The 26,666-nt window shown below is 38.2% G+C and overlaps 2 protein-coding genes and 1 non-coding gene across 3 annotated transcripts; 1 reads left to right on the top strand and 2 right to left on the bottom strand.

Moving 5' to 3' along the window:
- Positions 1-306: 306 nt before the first annotated feature.
- On the bottom strand, positions 307-19,342 carry LOC125121613 (ubiquitin-conjugating enzyme E2 N-like). Its single transcript, XM_047770100.1, has 2 exons — positions 19,111-19,342; positions 307-1,399 (listed from the first exon to the last, which is right to left on the bottom strand). Exon 2 carries the CDS (start codon positions 1,363-1,365, stop codon positions 907-909), a length of 459 nt encoding a protein of 152 aa, XP_047626056.1. The 5' UTR covers positions 1,366-1,399; positions 19,111-19,342; the 3' UTR covers positions 307-906.
- Positions 7,539-7,642, bottom strand: LOC125121666 (U6 spliceosomal RNA). Its single transcript, XR_007133549.1, has one exon. It is a non-coding gene; the product is annotated as a U6 spliceosomal RNA (small nuclear RNA).
- Positions 11,442-15,422, top strand: SMIM28 (small integral membrane protein 28). The gene is given in 3 exon segments (XM_047770101.1): positions 11,442-11,635; positions 11,638-11,681; positions 14,940-15,422. Coding segments are annotated over 3 exon segments (492 nt in total). The 5' UTR covers positions 11,442-11,571; the 3' UTR covers positions 15,324-15,422.
- Positions 19,343-26,666: the final 7,324 nt, after the last annotated feature.

Here is a 26,666-nt window from a genome sequence, read left to right as displayed (position 1 = left end):
ATATCACTATATATATAAAATAAACAAGGACCTACTGTATAGGACACAAACTATATTCAATATCTTATAATAACTTATAAAGGAAATAATATGTATATCTTATAATCTATAAAGGAAAATAACATGTATATATAACTGAATAACTTTGCTGTATACCTACACATCATTATCAATTAACTATACTTAAATTTTAAAACTGGTTTAAAAAAAAGACATCGAGGAGAGAATAAAAAGGTGTAATTTATTTATTTTAAAATAACAAAAAATATAATTTATTAAAACATAAGATTTACAGAAGTTTCCAGACAAGCCATACAAAATGGACAAGATTTTGGGAGGATTCTACACTTGACAGCAACGTCACAATGTTGTTAGTGAGGGCTGTGATGTTTGTTTAATGTTCCCATTTGGGTTCAAACAAACTTGTCCATCTACAGTGTCTAAATAAAGTTAGACTTGGCTAGAGAAGTGGTTAGCTTCTTTTAACTAATGCTATTAGATCACCATAAAAAGGGGAGGAAGACCCCATAAAATTAAATCTACCTCCCTCCCTCAAAGAATAAAGAAAAACACCCACCCCAGTGCAGCTAACCCTAACAACTACTTTGTTTCACAGTGCTTTATGCTTAAACCATGATGGGAGAAATGAATACATGCAGAGAGGGGCCACTGCTTTTAAACATTGCACAACAATCTGATGATACTTTTAGCCTCTGCTCATGCTTTACAACAGTGAACCAGGACAAGACCTTGATTTGCTAATGTGTATTTAATCACCAAAGGGATGAAGCTATCTGGGCTTTTATCCTATAATTCTTCTTAGACTGTGTCCATTAAATGCAAACAAAAAGTGAAGAAGTCTTGGCTGAACAGGAGAAGTGATGCACACTGGATGATCAGAGGGATTTAAACATTATTCATGGCATATAGTCTAGTCCATGCTCTAGCTGTTTCTATGGCTTGGGCTTTGTTGGTCTTCCACTGCTTCGCTACATCATATGCTAGTGGATCATCTGGGTTGGGATCACCTAACAAAGCCTGGATGGATAGCAGAACTGTACGGATCTGCAGTGCTGGGGACCAGTTTTCTTTCAAAATATCTAAACATATTCTTCCCAACTTGTCTATATTAGGATGATAAATTTTGGTCATGAAACGTGCTTTAGGAGGCTTTATTGGGTACTCTTCTGGCACAAAGAGTTCAAGTTTAAAAGTCCCTCCCTCAAAAGGGGAATCCTGGGGGCCATCAATGACCACATGAAAATAATGGGCGTTGGTCTCATCTGGTTCTGCTTTAATGCCAGGAATTGGTTCTTGCAGCAACCACTGGGTTTCCTTCTTAATCCTGAAGGGCAAACGGGCCATCTTGTCGGATCCCAAGTTTGGGTCTGGTCTTGTCCTAAAATATATTTAATAACAATCTCAAAGGGAATGAAAGAGGATAGGGAGAAAAGACGGTGGGCTAGGAGGACCTTGAGCACGCCTCCTCCCATGAGAACAACAAAATCATAACTAACTGCTGAAGAGCCCTTAATAAAAACAAAAGAAAACAACAACAACAAAACAAAAAAAACCTAGAACCCATCAAAAAAGATAATCTATATCCAAAGACAAATGACCCCATAAAATTAAACTACCCCCCCCAAAAATAAAGTAAAAACACCCACACCTGTGCAGCTAAATCTGGAAATATTTGCTAAGAGAACCTATCTCAACAATGAGAGTAAAATAGAAGTATTTTGTGTTTTTAAAAGAGTGATTTATTCCTTCTTGAAAGGAAAATAATTAATGATTGTTATGGGAAAATATGATGCAAGAACAGTAAGCCAATGGAGTTCCCATCGTGGCTCAGAATAAATAAATCTTACTATTATCCACGAGGAAACAGGTTTGATCTCTGGCCTCGCCCAGTGGGTTAAGGATCTGGCGTTGCCGTGAGCTGTGGTGTAGGTCGCAGATGAGGCCTGGATCTGGTGTTGCTGTTGCTGTGGCTGTGGTGTAGGCCTGTCGCTAGGCTCCAATTCGACCCATAGACTAGGAACCTTCATATCACATGGGTGTGGCCCTAAAAAGACAAAAAAAAAAGTATGCCAAGAAATTTGTAAATATATTGGTAAACCTAAACAAGAATTACCTGACGCAACAGTGTTTTCTTTTCAGACTTAAAAAACAAAGAGAACTTTATGAGCTAATGAGCCACAAAAAAGACATGGAGGAACTTTAAAGACATGGAGGAATTTTCCAAGTGACAGCAGCCAATTTGAAAGGCCTATACATTGTGTGATTCCAACTGTGTGACATTCTGGAAAAAGGTAAACTATGGAAATAGTAAAAGATCAGTGGTTGCCAAGGAATGGGGAGGGGAGGGAGGAATAGGCAGAGCACAGGGGATTTTTAGGGCAGTGACACCATTATTTAATACGATAATGTTATGACAGATACATGTCATTATACATTTGTCAAAACCCATAGAACATTCAACAGAGTAAATCCTAATGTTAAACTGCAAACTCTAGCAGCTCATTGATATCGTTAATATCAGCTCATTGATTATATCAAGTATGTCACACTAATGTAAGATGTTAAACATAGGGGAAATTAGAGGTGGGGTAAAAAGATATATGGGAACTGTAATTTTTGCTCAATTTTTTCTGAAAACCTAAAGTTTTAAGTTAATCCCCTCCCCCCCACCCCACCCAAAGTCTATTAATGTAAAAGAAAATAACAGAGCTAAAATATCGACCGTTCAAGTTAGGAGCAAGGATAGGGCTGAGCTGATCCAAGTTCTTTGTATTATTTTAAAAATGATTAAGATCTGATTAAAATACTCAGAACCATAAAAAAATTTGTTCTGTTTTTTTTTTTGTCTTTTTTTTTTTTGCCATTTCTTGGGCCGCTCCCACGATATATGGAGGTTCCCAGGCTAGGGGTCAAATCGGAGCTATAGCCTCCGGCCTACGCCACAGCCACAGCAACGAGGGATCTGAGCCGCGTTTGCAACCTACACCACAGCTCGCGGCAACGCCAGATCCTTAACCCACTGAGCAAGGCCAGGGATCGAACCCACAACCTCATGGTTCCTAGTCAGATTCGTTAACCACTGAGCCACAACGGGAACTCCTGTTTGTTTTTTAAGTCTGAAAATAAAAATCAACAACAGAGAACAGTTTTGGTTCTTTTTTTTTTTTTCCTCTTTAGTTTTTTAACTTTGCTATACACGTGGAACTAACACAACATTTTAAGTCAACTGCACTCCAGTAAAATTTATTTAAAAAAAAATAAAGGATATCAATGATTCCAATAAATTAAAAACCATAAAGCTGACCAATTTATAGAAAAGTTAAAAAATCTGGATATGTAACACATTACCAAGGTTCTAAGAGTCAGAGATACACAAAAAGTGTAATTAGAGAAATGTTGCTCCCTCTTATCCCTATTGTCACATTCTCATTCCTCCATCCATAGAGGTTTCCTCATCTTTTTTTTACAATGGCATCGTATGCCTTTGTAGGGACACATCGTAATTTATTCAACCATTCTCCTATATATAGGCATTGATGTTGTTTCAAATCCTATCATTTCTCCTACATCCAAAAAGAAAATTAGTTTCTATTGTTATTCAAGAGCTGATTACCCAGCATTTAAGTCTCTTATATCCTTTATTATTCCTTTAAACTTTTATTTTTTCCTCTCGGTTAAAAATCACAGAAGAAAGGGCAAGATCAGGAAGAAAATGTAAATAGATAATGTATAAGCTTTCCTGGGAATCTGTTGCCTTAGTAGCACTCTGGGGAAAATAGTAGGCTGGCCAGTAGCCTTCCTTGTTATCTAAACTTGGCTTCACAGACAGATGTATCCAGACCTGGCTCCTGGAACTGCATATTCTTCGAAAACTTTGGAATTTTTTTCCCCAAGATTGTTTAAAGCAAGCCTCAAACTTTCCAATCTGCAAAATTAGGAACAATTCTTATAATTTAGAGTGATTGTAAGAAAAATAGATAATGATAACATATGACAATTTAAGTAGCAAATAATGGGGTTCTTCCGCCTGATCTAACCCAATCTTTGTCATATATATATGAATATATGAATAAAGAAATAAATTACGCATAGACAAATTACATGAGAATGTTTAACTGTATCTACCTACTAGTTCCTATTTTATTTTATTTTATTTTTTTTGTCTTTTGTCTTTTTGTTGTTGTTGTTGCTATTTCTTGGGCCGCTCCTGTGGCATATGGAGGTTCCCAGGCTAGGGGTTGAATCGGAGCTGTAGCCACCGGCCTACGCCAGAGCCACAGCAACGCGGGATCCGAGCCAAGTCTGCAACCTACACCACAGCTCACGGCAACTCCGGATCGTTAACTCACTGAGCAAGGGCAGGGACTGAACCCGCAACCTCATGGTTCCCAGTCGGATTCGTTAACCACTGCGCCATGACGGGAACTCCTAGTTCCTATTTTAAATTCATCAATTTGATTTCTAGACATTTGTGATTATTATTCTAAGTATGCTTAGACTTTCCTTGGTTCCATGCACAGAAAACCAAAGGCCAAATATTTGAAAATATTCAAGTTCATACCTAGAGAACACAGTAAGCTTATAAATTTCATATCCTGCTACCTGATTTTTCTGAAGAATGAGATTTTTAAAAATATTCTTCCCCTGTAGATAAAAACTTTTAAATATTTGATTGCAAAAGAAGAGAATTTTCTGGGGTGATAGAAATGTTTCATATCTTGTTTTAGGTGGTGATTACAGGAGTGAATAAAAATGAAATAAAATTCATCACACTAAACATATGCGATCTTTGTGTTCTGTTTCATACTATTCCTTCATACAAAGTTTTTAAAAATCTTCTGTTCAAACCTCCATTTCCATAAGTGCTCGTATTCAACAGGGACCTCCTGTATGGCACAGAGAACTCTACCCAGTATTCTGTGATCATCTATATGGGAAAGGAATCTGGCAAAGAAGGGGGGTGTGTGTATGCGTGACTCAGTCACTTTATTGTACATCAGAAATGATCACAGCATTGTAAATCAACTGCACTTCAACAAAACTTTAAAAAACCCTGCGTGTCAATAACTTCTTTTTTTGACTGTCACATTTGGTTGGTTTAAAAAAAGTCATTCTAGGAGTTCCTTTTGTGGCTCAGGCAGCAACAAAACCGACCAGTATCCATGAGGACGTGGGTTCAATCCCTGCCCTCGCTCAGCGGGTTAAAGATCTGGTGTTGCTATGAGCTGTGATGTAGGTCACAGACTTGGCTTGGATTTGGCATTGCTGTAGCTGTGGCATAGGCCAGCAGCTATAGTTCTGATTCAACCCCTAGACTGGGAAACTCCATATGCCCATGGGTGTGGCCCTAAAAAGACCAATAAATAAATAAATAAATAAGTCATTCTAGGAGTTGCTGCTGAGGAGTAGTAATGGGAACTGCAGCATCTCTGCAGTGCCAGAATGCAGGTTTGATCCTTGACCCAGAACAGGGTTAAAGGATCCTGAGTTGCTGCAGTTCAACACAGGTCACCACTGGGCCTTAGATTTGATCCCTGGCCTGAGATCTCCATATGCCACAGGGTTGGGGGGCGGGGGGAGGGGGAGGTCATTCTGGGGCAGCTTTCTTTTCTAGTGCATATTGTTAGTGGGTTTAATCAAACTCTTTACATCTTTCCTTCCAGACTATCAGGGCCAATGCCAACAAAAGCCAAGGCCAGATCTGCTGACCTTTAGGTGAACCCGTGGGTCTCCACGGACTTGGATGCAGGCAGAGTGATTCGTCACAGTGCTGCCTGCCATCCTCTGATTAGGTTTTCAGTCATCCTAATCAAATATAAGCTTATTTAATTCTTATAATAACATCTTGAGAAAGTACACTGACCAGTTTGCTAAAATTCAAACGTATTCTCTAGTTGAAAAAATAAATGTGAAAAAAACCTACCGTTCTACAGGCATCTTTACTTCATTTCAACCTTCCCTGACCTTCAGTTTTCAAGGACTTTTTCTCTGTTACTGACCCATAAGACAAAATGTCTAACATAACAAAGTCAAACTCCCCTATCTCCTCAAGCCAGGAGAATCAGAAAACCTAGACGTACTGGCAGTGCTTGAAAATAAAAATAAGAAATTAACAATCTTGATATCAAGAGAAGTAAGAAAAACAGAGCAATCAAATGCCAATTTTTAAAAAGAGAGAGAAGGAAAAGAATTAAGTAGAATGTAAAACACATCTCTCCTCCATTCTAAAATGCTTAGAGAAGTTTAAGAGGTAGCTAATAAAATTTTCAGACTAACTGTAGTCCGTGTTTATAATTAACATCAAGCTATAAAATCCTAAATAGAAAAATCTTAGCTAAAAGCCCAATTAAATAATAAGAAGTGTTCTGCCTTTTAGTGTAGAGGAAAAAAAAAAAAAATCTTCACTATGGAAGCCTAAAAAAAAAAAAAAAAAAGGACATTACACAGGTGTAACTTTCTAGAGTTGAAATACTATAGCATTTCTGTAAGCAGTTATAGCAAATTCAGTCATTGGCTCTACAGGCTAAGCACATCTCCCTAAGGTGGAAGTCACACCAGAGATTATTGTTTCATACCACTCTTCAGTGAGTCTTTTCTGAGTCAAATTTCCTAATTTTTTTTTTTTTTTTTTGCTGTTTGCTTTTTAGGGTCGCACCTGTGGCACATGAGAGAAGTTCCCAGGCTAGGGGTGGAATCAGATCTGCAGCTGTCAGCCTACAGCACAGCCACAGCAACGATGGATCCAAGCTGTGTCTGTAACCCACACCACAGCTCACGGCAACGCTGGAACTTCAGTGCCAGGGATCGAACCCTCATCTTCATGGATCCTCATCTGGTTTGTTAACTGCTGAGCCATGACAGGAACTCCCCCTAATTTATTTTTAAATAATACAAAGTTGACTTACATAAGTAATATTGGAATAACTAACGTCCTGAGGGAATGCAGAGAAAATTGTAATGCATTCTTCATTTGAGTGGAGGGCAGGAAATTGCAGAATATTAAAACGGGACATCTTTTACATGGGCCTTCAAAGATGGACAAATCTTAGAAACTATTTTGTCTTGCTTGTATAACACATTCATGAAAAAATACAAAATGTTCATTAGCAAAAAGAAGAACCCTAATCCCCTAAAAAGCAACTCATAATCCCACTAAGTGGAAAAATTATTATTGAATTATTGAAAAAAATTATTGAATTTTTTTCTATAAACAGAGACATAAAAATTTGTTAACAAACAGGCAACTTTCTGACAAGTTTCTCTTAATATGTGGTAAGCATGTTTACATCTTTCTGGAAGGTATTTTCAGGTGATGTTATCTCTTTATATCTGTATATCTGAATTTTTTAATTAGCATTTTCGGGAATTTTTTTACCTCCAGGTGTTCGTATTATAGACATCTAAGACGTGTTAAAACATCTTTTGACAATATATACATCTTTGAATAGTCATCATTTTTTAAATTATCTTTGATTTACAATGTTATGCCAGTTTCTTCTGTACAGCAAAGTAACTCAAAAAGTATAGAACGCTTCATGAATGTGTATGTCAACCTTGCATAGGGGCCATGCTAATCTTTGTATCATTCCAATTTTAGTATATGTGCTGCCAAAGCAAGTACCACATTATTCCTTTGAAAAAATTCATAGAAGTAGAATTGTTGATATACCAATGTGTTCTTTTCTCTATCATCTATTGACTTGCTGTTTTGCTGTATAACTCTTGACTCTACTTCGTCCAACTACTACATCATTTCTTTGATCCATTTTCAAGCAAAAATAACACAAGAGTTGTTTATATTCACCACATACAAATTCTTCTCCTTCCCTGTTTCCCTTATGACAATTCCAATCAGGCTGTTCTTCAACCACTCCTCCAAAACTGCTCTTGTCCATACAACCAAGGACACTCCTTCCCTCTATTTTGTTACATCCTGTAGTAAATCCCATCCATCATCTTACTTGATCATATAGTAACTGTTTGAGACAGATAACCATTCCCTCCTTCTAGAACCGTTTTCTTCCCTTGGATTCCATCTCATCACACACTCTTGGTTTCTCGTCTACTGCACTGCCCACTCACTCTGCCTACCTATCCTAATGATGCTCATTCTCTTGATGATCTCATTACGTCTCAGAATTTTAAACACCATCTCCCTGCCAATGAGGTCTAACTACTGTCTGTGGTCTAGTTCTCACTCCTCAACTCCAAAAACCCGAACTCATACACAGTGCAAACTTAATCATGCCCAAAATTCAACTCCAGACTTTTACTTGTCTTGCTTACAACCAAAAACAACCTGCCCTTCCAGGCTTCCCCCTCCAGTGGCCATCCTTCCTGTTACTCAAGCCTAAAACAGAATCTCTCTTGATCTTTTTTCAACTTTATACCACCTTCAGTTCAAGAAATCTTGTTGACTCTCTCCCTAAACTCTCTCTAGAATCTCACCACCTCCACTCCTACTGCTCTTGTGCAGTATTTCCTCTCGCAAATTATTCAAAGAGCCCCAAATGGTCTCCCTGCTTTTGTCTTTAATCCTCCTGTCTCTTTCCAAAACAAGAGGCTGAGTGATTCTTTTAAAATGGAATTCAGAACTTGTCTTTCCTCTGCTCAAAATGCATGGTGCCTCCATTTTATTCAGAGTAAAAGTCAAAATTCCCACAAAGCTTTATGAGCCCTGCACCCTGTACCGTACCGCCCAGCTGCCATATATCCTTCCTGACACTGTCTTCTACTTTTTTCTTGACTCACAGCTCCAGCTACACTAACCTACTAGCCATTCTGAGAATTTATCAGATGTGTGACTGCCTCGGGGCCTTTGCACTGGCTATTCCATTAATCTGCAGTGCTCTTCCCTCTGAAACCTTCATGGCTCAGTCCCTTGAATCCTTCACCTTTTTACACAAATATCACTTTCCCTGTGAGATCCTAATTGACTTCACCCTTTAAAAATGCTTTCCCCTAGATGTGCTTGGGCTGTGGGATGGAAATCCTGTGAAATCAGATTGTTATGATCATTATACAACTACAGATGTGATAAATTCATTTGAGTAATAAAAATTTTTTAAAAAAAGACTGCATTCTGAACTTGGCAGACATGGGTTCCATTCCCTATCCAGACTGTTACTTACTATACAAATTGATCCAGTTTATGAATTACACTGAGCATTGATTTCCTAAGCATTAAATTAAAAAAAAAATGCTTCCCCCTAGAGTTTCCCTGTGGTGCAGTGGGTTAAGGGTCCAACTGCAGTGGCTCAGGTTGCTATGGAGGCATAGGTTAAATCCACAGCCCAGCACAGTGGGTTAAAGGATCTGGCATTGCTACAGCTAGCTAGGGAATTTCCATAAGCCGTGGGTGTGGCCATTAAAAAAAAAATGCCTGGAGTTCCCGTCGTGGCGTAGTGGTTAATGAAACCGACTAGGATCCATGAGGTTTCGGGTTTGATTCCTGGCCTCGCTCAGTAGGTTAAGGATCTGGCATTGCCGTGAGCTGTGGTGTGGGTCACAGACACGGCTCAGATCCTGCGTTGCTGTGGCTCTGGTGTAGGCTGGCAGCTACAGCTCTGATTCGACCCCTAGCCTGGGACTCTCCACATGCTGTGGGAGCGGCCCTAGAAATGGCAAAAAGACAAGTAAAAAAAAAAAAAGAAAAAAGCCTCCCCTTTTAGCGTTTACTCTGTTCCTTCTGTTTTTCTCCACAGCATTTATACCCCCCCCCCCCTTTTATTTTAAGGGCCACCCTCAAGGTATATCCATGTTCCCAGACTAGGGGTCGAACTGGAACTATTGCCACCAGCCTACACCACAGCCACAGCAATGCCAGATCCAAGCCGTGTCTGTGACCTACACCACAGCTCAAGTCAATGCTGGATCCTTAACCCTCTGCTTGAAGTCAGGGATTGAACCCAAGTCCTCATGAATACTAGTCAGGTTCATTAACCACTGAGCCATGATGGGAACTCCTGGATTTATCACCTTTAGATGTATTATAATATATCTTTTGTATTATGTTTCTCTTGGTCCCCAAAAAATGTATCCAGAAGAGTAGGAAATTTTTGTATGATTTCATTCAGTGCTGGAGGAGGGTCAACATTACAGGTGCACATTTAGTGCTTTTGATTCGGATTCCAATCTGCTTCTTAAGAAATCAAAGTATTAAGTAAGTCGGTAAAGAATGGAGAAGGAGTCAAGGCGTCATAGTTCTGGCAAAGCCTCTGACATGTAAAAAAACCAAATGGTGCGCTGTCTGCTCGGTACTCCTGATATAGGATTGACTTAAAATAGGAACACATCAATGGAACAAGACACCGTGTTAACCAAAAGCACAAAAAAAAAAAAAAAATCAACTTACTCCACAGTAAGAAAGGACAGGATAAATGACAAAGGTGTCCCTCACTAGATACCCACTGAGACACTGGGAAAGTTCGTGAAAACTTATCACAGGTAAGTTTGAGAAGCATCAAAGTGTATTGGGGAGGGCAGCTGTCTTTGAAAAGTAATGAAAATTATGGATCCTCCCAAGAAAAATTAGGTATCTCTCAAGTTTAGAGAGTTCATTCTCTCCCCAAAACCTATCCATAGACCACCAGGGGCCAGAGATTGAGAATCCTAATTAAGAAAAAATATCCCACTTACAATATTATATCAGTGTCATAACAGTCACTTGAATGAAAATGATGTGACTGCAACATTGAGCTGTAATTTTTGAGTAAATACTTGAAGTTACTAAAAGAAAGAGTATCCAACTGTCATCTCTTAAATGTTCAATTCTCAATAAATATGTAGAATTAAACATCCTAAAGTTACCTCAGTGAATGTTTAAGTGGAAAGTTTCTTATTTTTAAGCTTGATATAAATAATCGTATAAAGTTTCACAAGGTCATCAGAAGGAAGACTACGTAAGTATCGGTAATTTGACTTTAAAAAAAAAAAAAAATTGAAACCAGCAAACATTCCCTCCATGCAATCTGAGCTAGTGTCTCTCTGGCTTCTGTACAATTTAATCATTAGCATCTTTCATCTAAATAATTCACCAAAATGTTATTAATGAGTCTTGCTTCTCTACCAAATACCCCTCCTCTGTGTATCATAGAATCCAGAAATAATTAAAGGAAATTCAGTTTGAGTAGTTTTTCTTGCTACAGCTGGATCTCTGGAGAGGGATGGGTAAGAGAAGGGAGAGGGTCTTATTTACATCTAAATACAAACAGGTCTTTATTCACCAGACCATTCCCGGCACTGTAATAATGCTAATGCAGAGAAACTCCCTCTGTCTGAAATCTAGCTCAAAGCTGATATCTGATGCCAATCAATCCTTATAGTGATAAAGGCCACAAAAGCAGATCCAGAGGCACAGAATCTAAATACACTCAGTCCTGAGAGGTTCCTCTGGTTGGTTTCTTTTCCCTGTTGACACTCCTCAGGGACAAATTTACCAACAGCCATCAGCGGAACACACCCAAGCTGGATGCAGGCCAAGAACAAGCAGTGTTGCTGAAGTCTGGGCAGCGAGGTGGCAGGGTGACCGGTGCATCCCTTGATGAAAACATGCGAGGACTGTTGGGCAGCAGCTGGAGGGAGTTTGGCCACGCTGGCAGGGGGACATACGAGTGGTAACCAGCGAACCAAGCCTACCTCTTCCGGAAACTCAGCTGCAGGTCTGTACCTAACGCCTTATGCCTTTTCTTCCCCAACATACCTTTATTAGCTTTGAAGCCAACAGTGCCTGTATTTTCAGGAAAGTTAAGTGGCAACATTTGCATTATGGGTGTATCAAAACATGAATTCACTGACTGGCATGTGGTCTAAAGAAGGAATTTGAAAGTTGGATTCTTTGACAATGATCAATTCAAGTCAAACTTGCCACAATATATTCTAAGGATACTTGATGTATCAAAAAGAGAGCATCTGAAGCTAGGAGTTAACAAATTTTTGTGCCTTAGTATTACAACTTTGTCCTTTGCTCAATGAGCAATATCTACACTTTAAAAAAAAATTAAAGAAGAGAAGGAGACTTCTTTCGGTTCTCCAGCTCTTTCAAAGAGTTAGCAGAAGCCAAGGCTCTTTTAGGAGGGGTAGCAGCGGGTCAAGGAGGACTTGCCTCTAAGAAATACAGCAGCTGCTTTGCTTTGTCTAAGAAATCACCAAAGAAGTCTCAATCTGAGGCAGCATTAAGGAAGAGTATTTGTAGATACCTAAAAACTCCGAATTAATCTTATGATCAGCAGGGAAATGACTGATACTCCTTTCCACTAGCAAGAGGGAAATATACCCATTTTCCTGTTTTCTGGAAAACCAAGTGGTATTAAATGCTCTAAACCGCTTTTCAGTTAAAAAAAAAAACAAAAAACTATCACACATGTATTACTTATTAAAAACTATATATCACACATATATAATGATATATCCTTCAGCAGTTACACTTTCAATTGGGTATTTCTTTAAAGTATTCCCTGAACAGCAAAGTCCTTGAGTCAATATACATATCAGAGAAATAGTAAAGGTTTAATTACTGCTTTGACAGTATTGAACAAATTAGAATACATGACTAAAAAAGACATCCTTTCTGCATTAAAAAAATCCAAAACAATTTGAATATACCATGAATTATTAAATAAACAAATTAAGGATACAATCATAAATTTGTTCTGTAACTGCACTCTCTTAACTAGAAAAAAAAAAAAAAAAGAGTTCTTTATGTTAAGAAATTGTCCTAATCTACTGTATTAGGTATTTTAGTGCCACTTGATATCTGAACAAATGTAACTGAACAAATGGAAGAACTGATTACAGAAGGGAACCATAGCATCTCTCCTTTCACAGATTTTTGCAGCTAACACCATTAATGGCATAGTTGGTAAACAAGAAGGTCTAATTCATAAAAACGTAAAATAGAACACTAAGTATCTTTATGTTCTATGCATATTGAATCTATAGAGTATAACAGAGTATTTAAATTTTGATGTCCAAACTGTTTAGGAACTATTACCATCCACGTTACTGAAGGAGCATGAAGGAAAACAAATTAATGCAAAATGGCCCATGTTTATCAAGGTTGAAGGGTGATTAAGTATGAAGAGCTAATGGACTTAACATTTTAAATGATTCATCTAGTGGGAGAAAATAAACAGTTCAATTGCTTTCTGAGTCCGACTTGACTTTTTAATAATTGTAATAAATTTATGAGTTCTTCTATTCTTATAGCTTAATACCGTTCTTGTTATATCACAACAGATTTTAAATACATCTGATAAATTTGATTATGTGTGAGAAAACAAAGAATTCATAGTTCATTGATTCATTAAATTCTCCTGCCAACCCTCCAAAAAAGATGTTCTTATTCTCATTTCATAGAGAAGAAAACCCTGGCCCAGAGGGGGCTAGTGAATGACTCATGATCACGCAGGTATCAGAAGGTCATGTTGTAATTCAAGGCCAGAGCTGTCAAACCTCAAAGACCATGCTCTGCTGCCCAAGAAAATCTTTAATTTTATGCACTTTAAAGCTACAAAATCTTAACTCATATCTTACCAAAGACAAAATATCTCACGGTGTAACTATTAAATAAACCATCTAATTTCGAGTCAAAATAACAAACATGTTGCTAATTCTTTAGCAATCAAAAAAGATTACACAAACAACATTAGATAAGCCAGGCTCTTAATAGGTCAAAGCAGCACAAAGCAGCAAAACATTTGTTCTCCCCACCAAAATCAAGGCAGAAACCTCAGCATTCATTACGTTTTATTTTAAATTCATAGATTTAATATGCTGTTTTTTAAAAAAAACACAATTATAGCACTTCCTGTTGTAGCACGGCAGAAACGAATCCAACTAGTATCCATGAGATTCCGGGTTTGAACCCTGGCCTTGCTCGGTGGGTTAAGGATCTGGTGTTGCCATGAGCTGTGGTGTAGGTCCCAAACAAGGCTTGGATTCAGCATTGCTGTGGCTGTGGCATAGGCCAGCTGCAACAGCTCCAATTCAACTCCTAGCCTGGGAACAACCATATACCTCGGGGGTGGCCCTAGAAAGACAAAACAAAGCAAAAAGCCACAATTAAAAAGCTTCACACTTCTTTCTTTTCCTCTATAGTAGTGGACGCTAACAATCACAGGTGTTGCTGCATGTTCTCTATAACAGAAAGGATTTTTAGCTTTTCATTTTTTCTAGTAGCTTTATTTAAAGCCATGTCTATGCAATTTGGAACAGAAATTTTTTTTTATTTTTTTCATATGGCTCCTCTACTTTGCTGTTGAAATATCACTTCATGCCTATTACAATATTTACTCCATTGAGAACTATCATTACTCTTATGAGCTGATACTATAAAATCAGTACTTTTTAAGCTGCTTGAAAATTTATCTGCAATTCTTTTTCTTGAGAGAGTTGAAAATTTCTATATCATCCTGCAAATATTGCAAAAAAAAAATTGAGGGAATTTCAAAATCTAATCTCACAAGTTTCAGTTATCAAATCAGATTTCAAATGTTATTTACATATGACATGAACACATAATGATGTCATATTTTACTCCAGAATTAAAGAAGCTCCATATGATCCCTCTGTAGCAATAAAACATTATTGGTCTAATTCTAAATTTAAGAAGTACATAAATAGTAAGATTCTCATGCAAAGAATAAGTGATGGACCTACCAGCTAAAACGTATTCTAATATTTTGACTTCAGTGGAAATATTACAGGGTATCATTGTGTATTTTTGACATTCTGCATTTCATATTCTATCACGTAAGTGCACTTCATGCGGGCTCAAGCTCATTGGCATAAGTGAATGATTAGTAATTTTTAGAGCAAGTAAATTATGATAAGAATACAAGAAGAAGACAAAGGCCAGCCTTAGAAATGCAGGGGTCTCTGTCCCCATCTTCTAACCCAAGTTTGTTCCCTGACTCCAGGGTGGCCAGAAGATAAGTTCCAGCAGGGAAGATGTGGAGCCCTTCCTGTGCATCCTTCTTCCAGCTACCACCTTACTCTTTCTGGCCTTTCTGCTGCTTTTCCTGTACCGCCACTGCAGGGCCACTCGGCTCCAGGGACAGGTCTCTGGCTTTGACCTCCCAGAGCATCCGCCTGCAGAAGAGGTGACTGACCTCCTGCCCGGCTTACCCTGGAGCATTGAACAGAACTTCCCTTATTCCCCTCTGCCCCGCGAGGCCACCCTCCTCTCAGCATGCTTGCCGCCCTCCTATGAAGAGGCCACCAGGAACATCCCTAGGGAGGATGCTCTGGATGGGAGCCCTCAGTATGAAGAGGCTTCACCTGGACCGGAAAAGCAAATATAAACTGCTCTTGAAAACCTTTTAGAACACTGCTCCCAGCCCTGCATCGAGTGGACCTGAGAAAGGGGGACAAGGGCATCTGGACCCAAGAAGCTGCTATTCACTGGTGGAGGCCTGGATGAATGGAACACTTTTCGGGGGGGGGGTGGGGGGAGGCATAATAAATGTGAATCTTGTCAACCCATTTTCAAGTTCTTTCAGGGAAAGGTCTCCCCAGGTTTTTCTAAAGAAGACTGGGCTCTTCCATTACATGCAATATCCCTGAGAAACAAGAAAGTTCTGTGTGAGTTGAGGAGGGGAAAAAGAATTACTAGTGAGTGGAGGAACTAGCTCTGAAGAGAAAGCCAACAGAAAAAAATATTGATAAGCCAAAGATAACTTCTTTACCGCCAAATAAAACTTTTTCTTCCTACCCAAGTTGTTCAGGGCCTCATCCTATCATTTCTGTGTGAAGATGCATAGAGAGTTCTAAAAGGAGGAAAAAATACCTCTGGAACTGCAGTGGTCAATGGTTGTGATAAATAATGGTGAAATAATGGTGAAATATGTTTTAATATTAATAATGAAAGAATGGACATTTGCAAACATTTTAGTTTAAAAAAAAAAACAAATCTCTCCAAAATTGTCTCCTATGTAGTGCTGCTCTTGCTTACCTTCTGAGCTGACTCCTAGAATGAGAGGGTCTGGTTTAGTTATGAGGGAGTGTCTCAGTCTAGAACAGACTGTGTTGTGGCAGGACAGAGTAGCTGCTCTGACCCATGATCATGGGGACACTGTGACAATGTGTGCCTTTACCAAGCAGCTGAAACAGTAGAAATCAGTTGAACACTGAAAAATAAAGGTCAAAATCTTGGATCACATGGTAAGAGAAACAGAGATGAGCTGTAACAGGGATCTTATAAATCATACAGTTCAAACTCTTGCTTTGCAGATGTCAAAACTAGAGCCGACTGGTCCAATATTAAATACCTCCCAGGAGGCAGAGCTGGAACCAGAAACATGGCCTCTGTGTCTTGGGCCAGAGCACTTTTCATGGTACCAGATGGTCTTCCAAGAAAATTAAAAATGTGGAATTTCAGTCCCCACTCCTGACCGGGGGTCAAGGCTCACAATAGGATGGGCACAGCTGAGTTTGGGATAGATACAGATCTCCCTCCATGATTTTCAAATAGGCAGGTAGAGGAGGGTCGTGTACCACTTGGAGGTATGTCAGGATACCCATGGGGCTGGGGAGGGGCAGGAGGTGACATTCATGGTTCTTCAACTCTTTAGGTCTTTAATTTTGGAGGGAAAACTACTTTTACTATTTCCAGAGTACAACCTGCAAAACAAAACAATCTTTTGATAGTTCAAAATGAAAAGAAAAAAGTGATGACTCTTTTTAAACCTTTTTTGACATGGACATTTTTATGCTACACACACAACGCGGTACAGGTTTAGAAAAAGAACAAAGTAAGCCAAAATCGGATACATTCCTTTTTAAATGTAATCTGAAGGGAGTAATAGAAATGTCTTTGAGGGCTGAAGCAAAATGTAACCTACTTGAGTGAAAAATCAATAAGCTATCTTTCAGGAAAATTGTACTCAACAATTCTCTAATGGTCTTTTAAAGGAAGTAAATAAACAAATGGAAATGAGGAGTTTAGGAGACAGCCGCCTTATTTTTTTTTTAATCCTAACAATCTAGCTCTGTGTGAGACTTTTTTTTTTTTTTTTTTTTTTTGCCCCACTGCCATTTCTTCCTCTTCCTTTGCTATCAGAACCCTGATTTGATTCTGGGATCCTGGGGCCACCTGTGAAAGGCAGACCAGATCCTGAAGCCAAGGCAAGCATCATGATAGGTAATCATGGTAATCTCAATTCCTTCACCAGGGCCTGATTTGGTCCTTGAGACTGAAGGGGAGATCTACATGGGAGGAGGGCCTTGGTCTAAAAATAGACTGCCCCACATTCAAAATAAACTCAAGGAAGGAATTATTCTTTGTTTTTGTTGGATGTTGTGAGTCTGCATGTGATGCCCAGGGCTACTACAGCCATCTTGCCACCATGAGGCAAGACATCAGGCAGGACTAATATTGAGGGTAGTAGAATGAGAGATGGAAAATATCTGGGCTGATGACATTTTCAAATAACAATAGCCCTGCAATTCTCTCTATTTTAATGAGATAATACCTTTCCTACTGTTGAAAGCCTTTTAAGCCATGCTTGTTACTCGTAGATAAAAGCATCTCAATGGCCACAACCTCAGAGCCTAATAAGGAAATGCATTGCCATGTTTAAAAATGTTCTGATAAACTGACTTAAAATAAGTAGTCAGTTCTGGGATTCATTGAAGATATTATCAGTGATGTAACTAAGGAAACATTTTCTCTTTTGGAACCAAATTGAAGCAGTGAAGAAAATAAACCATTAACTAGGAACTGCCAAACAACAGCCCCTAGGCCAAATCCCACTTGCAGACTGTTCTCGTAAATCCTATAAGACAAAACCAATCTGTACTTTTTTTTTTGTTCTTCCTAGGGCTGCGCTCGCAGCATATGGAGGTTCCCAGGCTAGGGGTTGAATCGGAGCTACAGCTGCTGGCTTACACCACAGCCACAGCAATGTCAGATCTGTGCCATGTCTGAGACCTACACCACAGTTCATGGCAACGCCGAATCCTTAACCCACAGAGCAAGGCCAGGGATCCTCATGGATCCTAGTCAGGTTTGTTAACTGCCAAGCCACAACGGGAACTCCTATATTTTTTAATAGTTGAAAAAAAACATCAAATGAATAAGAATATTTCATGCCACACGAAAAGTATATGAATTAGAATTTTGGTCTCTAGAAAGGAAGTTGTTAGAGCATAGCCATGCCCATTTGCCTGTGGCGGCTACATGAGAGCTGAGTAGTTACAGTAGAGAATATATGATCTTCAAATGATCTTCAAAGCCTAAAATATTTACTCTCCGGTCCTTAAAGAAAAGTTTTGCTGACCATTGCTACAGACCAGTGGACTTAACTCAAGTTGCATGGTAGAATTACTCAAGGAACTTTCAGAAATACTGATACCAGGACCCATCTAGACCAATTAAATAGAAATAGAGCCAGTGATTCTATTACAAAGGCAAGGCTGAAAGCCATTTCTCTACGTAATGTGAGTGCATACAAAATACAAGTGAGCTTCAACCTGGACAGATTTAACAGGTTTAGAGAAAACGAAATAAATCTAGCTTCGAACCATCATTTATAACACCAAATTCTCTGCCATCAGCTTAAGTTTCACCTGTCACCAATTCAATTCACAAAGCACAAAGCGGTGTTTGCAACCAGAATGTTAGAAACAACAGTGGAAACAGTACATCCTTGTTTAATGTTGACCCAACTGGCACACATGGGTGGTACTGGTTGTTAGCACTCCAAGACAGAGTGGGAGTAGAATTGAAGAAAAACAAACAGAGGAAAGAACTAGACTGTTAACAGCTAAAAAGTATTTGGGGAAAAAATTATAGCCCAAAAGGATTAAGAATGGAAGGGAATAATATAGTAACAATGACCAGAATGTAGACGTTTTCACTAAATTCTACACTGGACCAGAAAATATCACTCAGGTATCATTTTATAAAAAGGAAAAGGGTTGCAGTTCTTGGTCTGGCCTGGAAGGAGCTTGAAAGTCATTTCTCCGTTCTAAAAACAAGAAAAAGCCAAACAAACTGAAAAATCACCCACTCTCAAATCCATCAGAGAACGAAGGTCCCAAGGCAAATCAAATTAGAGAGACAGGGAGACACAGAAAATCACAACTTACCAGAGCAGAAACCCACAAGTAGAAACCTCCTCAAGAACCAGTGCCGCGGTCAGGAAAGTTTAACTGTATTTGACGGGTGGCTGGAGCCGCAGAGTAGACAAATCGGAGAATTAAATATTCCAGAGGAATCCACACTTTGTGAGCTTTGCTTCTAGGAGCCCTACTAGACTCTCACAGTGGAGATTTGAGAGGAAAATCTTCTTGTGTTTCCTGAAGAAGGAGCAGAAGAGGAACCACCTTGAAATGTGCCAGAGCACTCACTTCTTAACAAGGTCTGCCTGCAGGAGAACCTATTTTCTAGGGCCTAACCTGCTGGGATTTTATCTGTGCCTAACTGACCTAGGGGAAGGGAAATGCCCAGCCCCAGCTGGCTCTAGTCTTACACTGGGGAAGCGAAATACGCAACTCCTGCTCCTCTAGGCATCTTGTTCCAATTAAGGGGGGGAGTGGGGCAAAAAGAAAAAAAAAAAAAAACCCACAACAACAGAGAAGCACGTGTGAAGTTCACAGCCCAGCAGCACAGGCTCATCAAAAGACTGACACCTAATCATAAAACTATAAAACATTTTCCCTTCCCCCACACCTAACCACCACATCATTAAAGGCCTATTTACTGCAGTTCCTTTTACTCAGTACAGCAAGTCCATTTTTCAAGAAAAACTTGTAAGGCATACTAAAAGGCAAAAGACAGACACCATTTGAAGAGCCAGAGCAAGGTTCAATTCCTGGCCCAGGAACATCCACATGCTGTAGGTGTGACCAAATGCATGCATATATAAATAAAGACATAAGTAAATTAAAAATAAAGGCATGGAGAAAGATATGCCATGCTAACACCAGTCAAAAAAATTCAGGAGTCACTCTACTAATTTTAGACGGAGCAGACTTCAGAGCAATAAAAGTTATCAGAGATATAGAGGAGCATTACATAATAATAAGTGGAATAGATTCAGATATGGCAAGAATGTTGTTAGAATTATTACACCAGGAAGGTAAAATAAATATGATGAATATGCAAAGGGCTAATGGAAAAAATAGACAACATGCAAGAACAGATGGGCAATGTCTGCAGAGAGATGGAAATTCTTAGAAAGTACCAAAAAGAAATGCTGGAACCAAAACACTGTAACAGAAATAAAAAAAATGCATTTGATGGGCTAATCAGTAGGCTGGACACAGCTGAGGAAAGAATTTCTGAGCTTAAGGAAATGTTAATAGAAACTTCCAAAACAGAGATGCAAAGAGAAAAAAAAAATGGAAAAAAAAACCCAAAAGATAATATCTAAGAACTGTGAGACAACTATAAAAAAAGTGTTACATATGTGTAATGGGAATACCAGGAAGAGAAAGAGAAGTAATAGGAGAAATATTTGAAGCAATAAGGACAGCAATTTTCTTTAAATTAATGTAAAATGCTAATGTCAGAGACATCAATCATGAATAGTTCCAAAAAACACTACACCTAGGCATATCATATTCAAACTACAGAAGATCAAAAATAAAGAAAAATCTTGAAAGAAGCCAGAGGAGAGGAAAAAAGCCTTACTTATAGTAGAGCAAAGATGAAAATTACATGCAACTTCTCAGAAACCATGTAAGTGGAGCAGAGTGAAATTTAAAGTGTTCAGAAGGGGAAAAAAATCAACCTGAATTCTGTACCCTACAAAATTATTCTTCAAAAGTGAAAGATAAATTTAGACTTTCTCATACAAACAAAAACTGAGAGAATTTGTTTCCGAAAGACATACCTTGAAAGAAATGTTCAAAGAGATTCTTCAGAGAGAAGGAAAATGATACAGGTCAGAAACCTGAATAAGAAATGAAGAGGATTAGAGAAGGAATAAGTGGAAGTAAAATAAACCTCCTCATTTTTCCTAATTAATCTACCAGATAACAGTTTGTTCAAAATAATAATAGCAAAAATATGTTTGATTATAGTTTATGTTTAAGTGAAATGAATGAAGCAATGATCACAAGGAAGAGAAGGGAGGAGGGAAAAATTAAGACTATTTTATTATTATAAGGTACTTGAACTACCCATGAATAAGTATAGTGTTTTTGAAAGGGGACTTAGATTAATTGTAAATGTATGGTGCAAATGCTAGGGAAACCACTTTTAAAAGTTAAAAAAAAAAAAGTATAATGGATATGATAAGAAACAAGAGAAAATGAAATGCTATAAATGCTTAATGAAACCACAAAGGCAGGAAAAGGGTGGAAGACAAAAAGAGAAAAAAAGAACAAGGGCAATGAATAGAAAACAGAAAAAAATATATAGATTTAATCAACAAATCAATAATCATCTAAAGCTTTAGTGGTCTAAATACACCAAATAAAAGACATATTGTCAGAGTGGATTTTAAAAAAGACCCAGTTACATTTTGTCTACAAGAAACCCACTAAAAACATAAATACAACAGATGAATGGATTAAGAAGATGTGGTATATATACAAAATGGAATACTACTCAGCCATAAAAACAGAACAAAATAATTCGATTTGCAACAATATGGATGGAACTAGAGACTCTCATACTAAGTGAAGTAAATCAGAAAGAAAAAGACAAATACCATATGCTATCACTTGTATTTGAAATCTAATATATGGCACAAATGAAACTTTCTATGGTAAAGAAACAAACTCATGGACTTGGAGAACAGACTTGTGGGTGTCAAGGGGGAAGGGGAGGGAGTGGGATGGACTGGGAGTTTGGGGTTAGTAGATGCAAACTATTGCATTTGGAGTATATAAACAATGAGATCCTGCTCTATAGCATAGGGAGCTATATCTAGTCACTTGTGATGGAACATGATGAAGGATAATGTGAGAAAAAGAATGTGTGTGTGTGTATATACATGAATGACTAGGTGATTTTGCTGTACAGCTGAAATTGACAGAACCCTGTAAATCAACTATAACAGAAAAAATAAAAATACATTAAAAAAAACCCATGAATACATGCAATTCCCTAGGGGCTCAGTGGGCTAAGGATCCAGCATTGTCACTTCTGTGGCTTAGGTCATAGCTCTAGCATGGGTTCAATCCCTGGCCCGGGAACATCCACATGCTGTAGGTGTGACCAAATGCATGCATATATAAATAAAGACATAAGTAAATTAAAAATAAAGGCATGGAGAAAGATATGCCATGCTAACACCAGTCAAAAAAAATTCAGGAGTCACTCTACTAATTTTAGACGGAGCAGACTTCAGAGCAATAAAAGTTATCAGAGATATAGAGGAGCATTACATAATAATAAAGTGGTCAATTCTCCAAGAAGATATAATAATCCATAATGTACATATACCTAACAACCAAATATCAACATAGTGAGGCAAAAACTGAATGAATTACAAGAGAAACTGCTGAATCTACTATTAACTGTTGGACACTAAAATATCCCTCTATCAGAAACAGATTGAGAAAGAAGAAAAATCAGTAAGAACATAGTTGAATTGAACAGCATCATTAATCAACTGGCTAGAGTAGACTTCTGTAGACCGCTTCATCCAACAAGAGCAGAATATACATTTTTTTTCAAACTCATGTGGGATGATCACCAAGATAGACTGCATTCTTGGCCGCAAAATATACGGTAACATATTTAAGATAATAGAAGTCATGCAATGTTTGCTCTCAAGACCACAGTGGAATTAAACCAAAAATCAATAACAGAAAAATAGCTTGAATATCCCCCAATACTTGGAGCTTAAACAGCACACTTCTAAATAACACATGGGTCAAGATGAAATCTCAATAGAAAGTTGAAAATATTTTAAACTATATTAAAAGGAAAAGACAACTTATCAAAAGTTGTAGATGAAGAAAAAACAATGCTTAGAGAAAAATTTATAGTGTTGAATGCATATGTTAGAAAAGAAGAAAATCAATAATCTAAGTTTCCACCTTACAAAACTAGAAGAGCATTCAACTATACTTTAATAAAAAAATAACTGATACTCAAAAAAAGGAAAAGAAAAGAAGAGCAATTCAAATCCAAAGCCAGCAGATGAAATTATTAAAAAGTAGAGAAGAAATAAATGCAAATGAAAACAGGAAATCAGTGAGTTCATTGATTAGCTTCATTGATTGTAACAAATGTACCATTCTGACATGGTGTGTTGATAGCAGGAGAGTTTACCTTTAAAAAGAGTGGAAATAGAAACTCTCTGTACTTGCTGCTCAATATTGCTGTGACCCTAAAACTGCTCTAAAAAGTAAAGTTTTTTTTTAAAGGGAAAGGAAATAATAGGTTATGTAAAAAGAAATTATTTTCTAAATATTTTTATAGCAAGAAGTGATTCATTACAGACTTGTTGTTGCCAAGGGGAAGGTGGGAGGGAGTGGGATGGATTGGGAGTTTTGGGTTAGTAGCTGCAAACTATTACATTCAGAATGGATAAGCAATGAGGTTCTACTGTATAGCACAGGGAACTCTATCCAATCTCTTGGGACAGAACATTATGGAAGATAATATGAGAAAAAGATTGTATATATATGTAAGACTGGGTCACTTTGCTGTGCAGCAGAAATCAACTCAACATTATAAATCAACTATACTTTAATTTTAATAAAAAATAAGTGATTCATGCACTATAGTATATATATATAACACATACATGTCTATACACACATAGTATGCATTTGTTTTATTTATGTATATGTAAATACTTCTATATATACAGTTGCGTATGTAGAGGGTTTGTTTGGTTTTTTTTGGCTACTCCCTTGGCATGTGGAAATTCCTGGGTCAGAGACCGAGCCCACGCCACTGCAGTAACCTGAACCGCAGCAGTGACAACACTGGATCCTTAAGCTACTGCACTACAAGGGAACTCCCAGAGACTGTTTTTAAAAACATGTTAAGTGCATATCAAGAGGTGAAGTTTTTCTTGAATTACTCCAGATAATCCTCAGTATTCTTTCACCCTTCTAGTATTAGAATAAAGCATCATAGGCATCAGCAAAATTTTAAATCCCACTGTATACTCAGTGCAGTGCAAGACCTTGCAATATGGAGTAAAAACATATCCTTGTCTCCAGTACCCCAAAGTTGTCAGACAATACACATAGTTGGATGTTCTGAGGAGCCAATATTAGCATTCATCTTCTCCATTTGGATTCTGAACAAGATGAGGCAAAAGTTAAGTATTCTGAAGAATATTTGGTTCTAAATATTTCTTGGTTTTAAATTATCCATTATTTACTCCTTTACCACATTAATAAGACCTGCTTCAGAGGGTTGTTGGTTGGGTCCAATATTGAAACACACGTCTGCCATAAGGGCTGAGTAAAATCCACTCCTTTCTGTATTTATCATCCCACACAACACATCATATGTGCAGACTCTCTTGTAGGGAAATGAAGACATCAGGGCCCACCTGTCCATCAGCCTCACCAGACACCATGCCCGGAGCTCACATTATTCTTAGGGGCCCACAAAAACATTTTCATTTCTTTTAAAATCAGACTTTAAAAAGTTAACTTTAGGGGGTCAGAGATGATACTCAAATTTATACCAACAGAGTCATAAAACATAATAGTTGTATTTCTCTACAGAGGAAGGGCCTCACCAAGGCAAAAGTGCCTGGGGCCACCGCAGTCATAATGCAGACCCGAGAGGGAGACAAGCCCATCTCAGTGCAAGCCAAATTCAGGCAAGGAAACAAAAGAAATCTGAATTTTTTTCAGAGGAAAGACGAACTGGTTCTCTCTCTCCTCCCCTACACATGGCCAGTGGTTCTAGCCACACCTGCCTCCCTCTCTCCTTCCATTTAGTTAATGTCACATAACAACAATCAAGTGATCTTAATAAGTTTTCTCTTATAGGCAGAAAGTACAAGCACACAACACATGTGTGTTCCATGCACAGGGGACCAGGTGAGTTCAAAGGACCAATTTTGGTTCTTAAAGAAATGGTCCAGAGTTTTTATTCACTAAAGACCAAATAATATCCTGCATGCTTAGCCAGATACAACATGCAGAGCCCCAGGCTAAGAGATAACCAGGCATTACTCTTAGAATCCTCAAAATTATACGAGGTGGATATCATCCATTTGTACAAATGAAGAAATAGATTCAAAAATGCTGAATCATGTGCCCCAGGTCACCAGAAAGTGGGAGAGTTGGGGTGGAAAGCCAGACTCTTAATCCTTGAAGGAAGCTCCTGCTTTTGACCTGAGGGAGTGGCTTTATATGTTGAAGAACATAGGCTGCAGAACTTGTGACTATGGCAGGACTGAAACAATCACAGGCCCAGAAATGGATGTCCACTTCCTGTTCACTGATATTTAAAAAAAATATATTTCTACACTAACACTCTCACAAGTAGAATGAACTGTGTACTGGGGCATTGCTTTGAGCATCCTGTACTACAAAGGCAGGTCCAACAGAATTCTAGCTGTGAATGCAACATGAATGGAGTCCAACCTGTCTCTACCTCATCCATTATGTTCTCAGGTCCAGAGAAGCTAATGTCAACTCAGCAAATGATATTCCATTTGTGCAATCAACATGAACCTGGAAAAAAAAACTCCATATTTCTAAACATTAAGTAAATAAATAATAAAAACCAAACTAAAACAAAAATTATATATATTTAAATATGAATTTATATTAATATAAACCTATATTTATATAAATATAAATTTACAAATATAGAGTAAAAATGCATAAAATAATGTAATTTGCAAATAATCTTTGTTAAGTAGAAATACAAGCCAGGGACCAGAAGCGTCCACCCCAGGGCTAGGCAAGGCAGAATGGGTGTGAGACCCTAAAATAGATTCCGATTGGATGGAAGATTGGGAAGTTCATCTAAATAAATATTCTTCAAAGCATGGTTCATGAAATGGTACTGGCTCACAAACTGTTTGTTGCCAGTCTGAGATAAGATAAATAGAGAAATTTGACAGCGTTTAGAAATATCATAGGAATGCAGCATTTTTACAAAATCCATGTACATGATCAGTGAACTCATCTCACTGAATATGGTATAGACTAATTAAATTATTGTTGAATTTGTGGGTTAAGAAGCATATAGTGAGCTAAATAGAGTCTTGGGCAGTAAAATCTCATACTGGTTTATGACGAACTAGTTTTTTTTCTTTTTTTGACAGGGAGTTGCACCTGCAGCATAGGGAAGTTCCCAGGGTAGGGGTTGAATCAGAGCTGTAGCTGCTGGTCTATGCAGGCACAGCAACGCAGGATCCAAGCCATGTCTACAACCTACAGCACGCTAGATCCCAGACCCAATGAGCGAGGCCAGGGATCGAACTTGCATCCTCATGGATACTAGTTGGCTTTGTTTCTGCTGCGCCATGACGGGAACCCCATTTTTTTTTTTTTTAAGGAAGAGGATCCCTCATCACAGATAGTTTGAGAAGCACTAATCTAGAAGATGATATGTGCCAGGACTTACTGCTAAACTTTTCCTTCATCTTGGAGTCAATCATTTTTTTTTCCTGCCACAGCTGTAGCAACGCCAGATCCTTAACCCACTGCTCCAGGCCAGGGATCGAACCCGCAAATTCCGCAGAGACAAGCCAGGTCCTTAA

The sequence above is a fragment of the Phacochoerus africanus genome, chromosome 2, assembly GCF_016906955.1.
Source record: "Phacochoerus africanus isolate WHEZ1 chromosome 2, ROS_Pafr_v1, whole genome shotgun sequence".
NCBI classification, from domain to species: domain Eukaryota; kingdom Metazoa; phylum Chordata; class Mammalia; order Artiodactyla; family Suidae; genus Phacochoerus; species Phacochoerus africanus.
This window is presented reverse-complemented; position numbering and strand designations above follow the sequence as displayed.

Bases quoted from the DNA above. Each gene is read 5' to 3' on its own strand.
- LOC125121613 (XM_047770100.1), bottom strand. From the start codon at position 1,365: ATGGCCCGTTTGCCCTTCAGGATTAAGAAGGAAACCCAGTGGTTGCTG.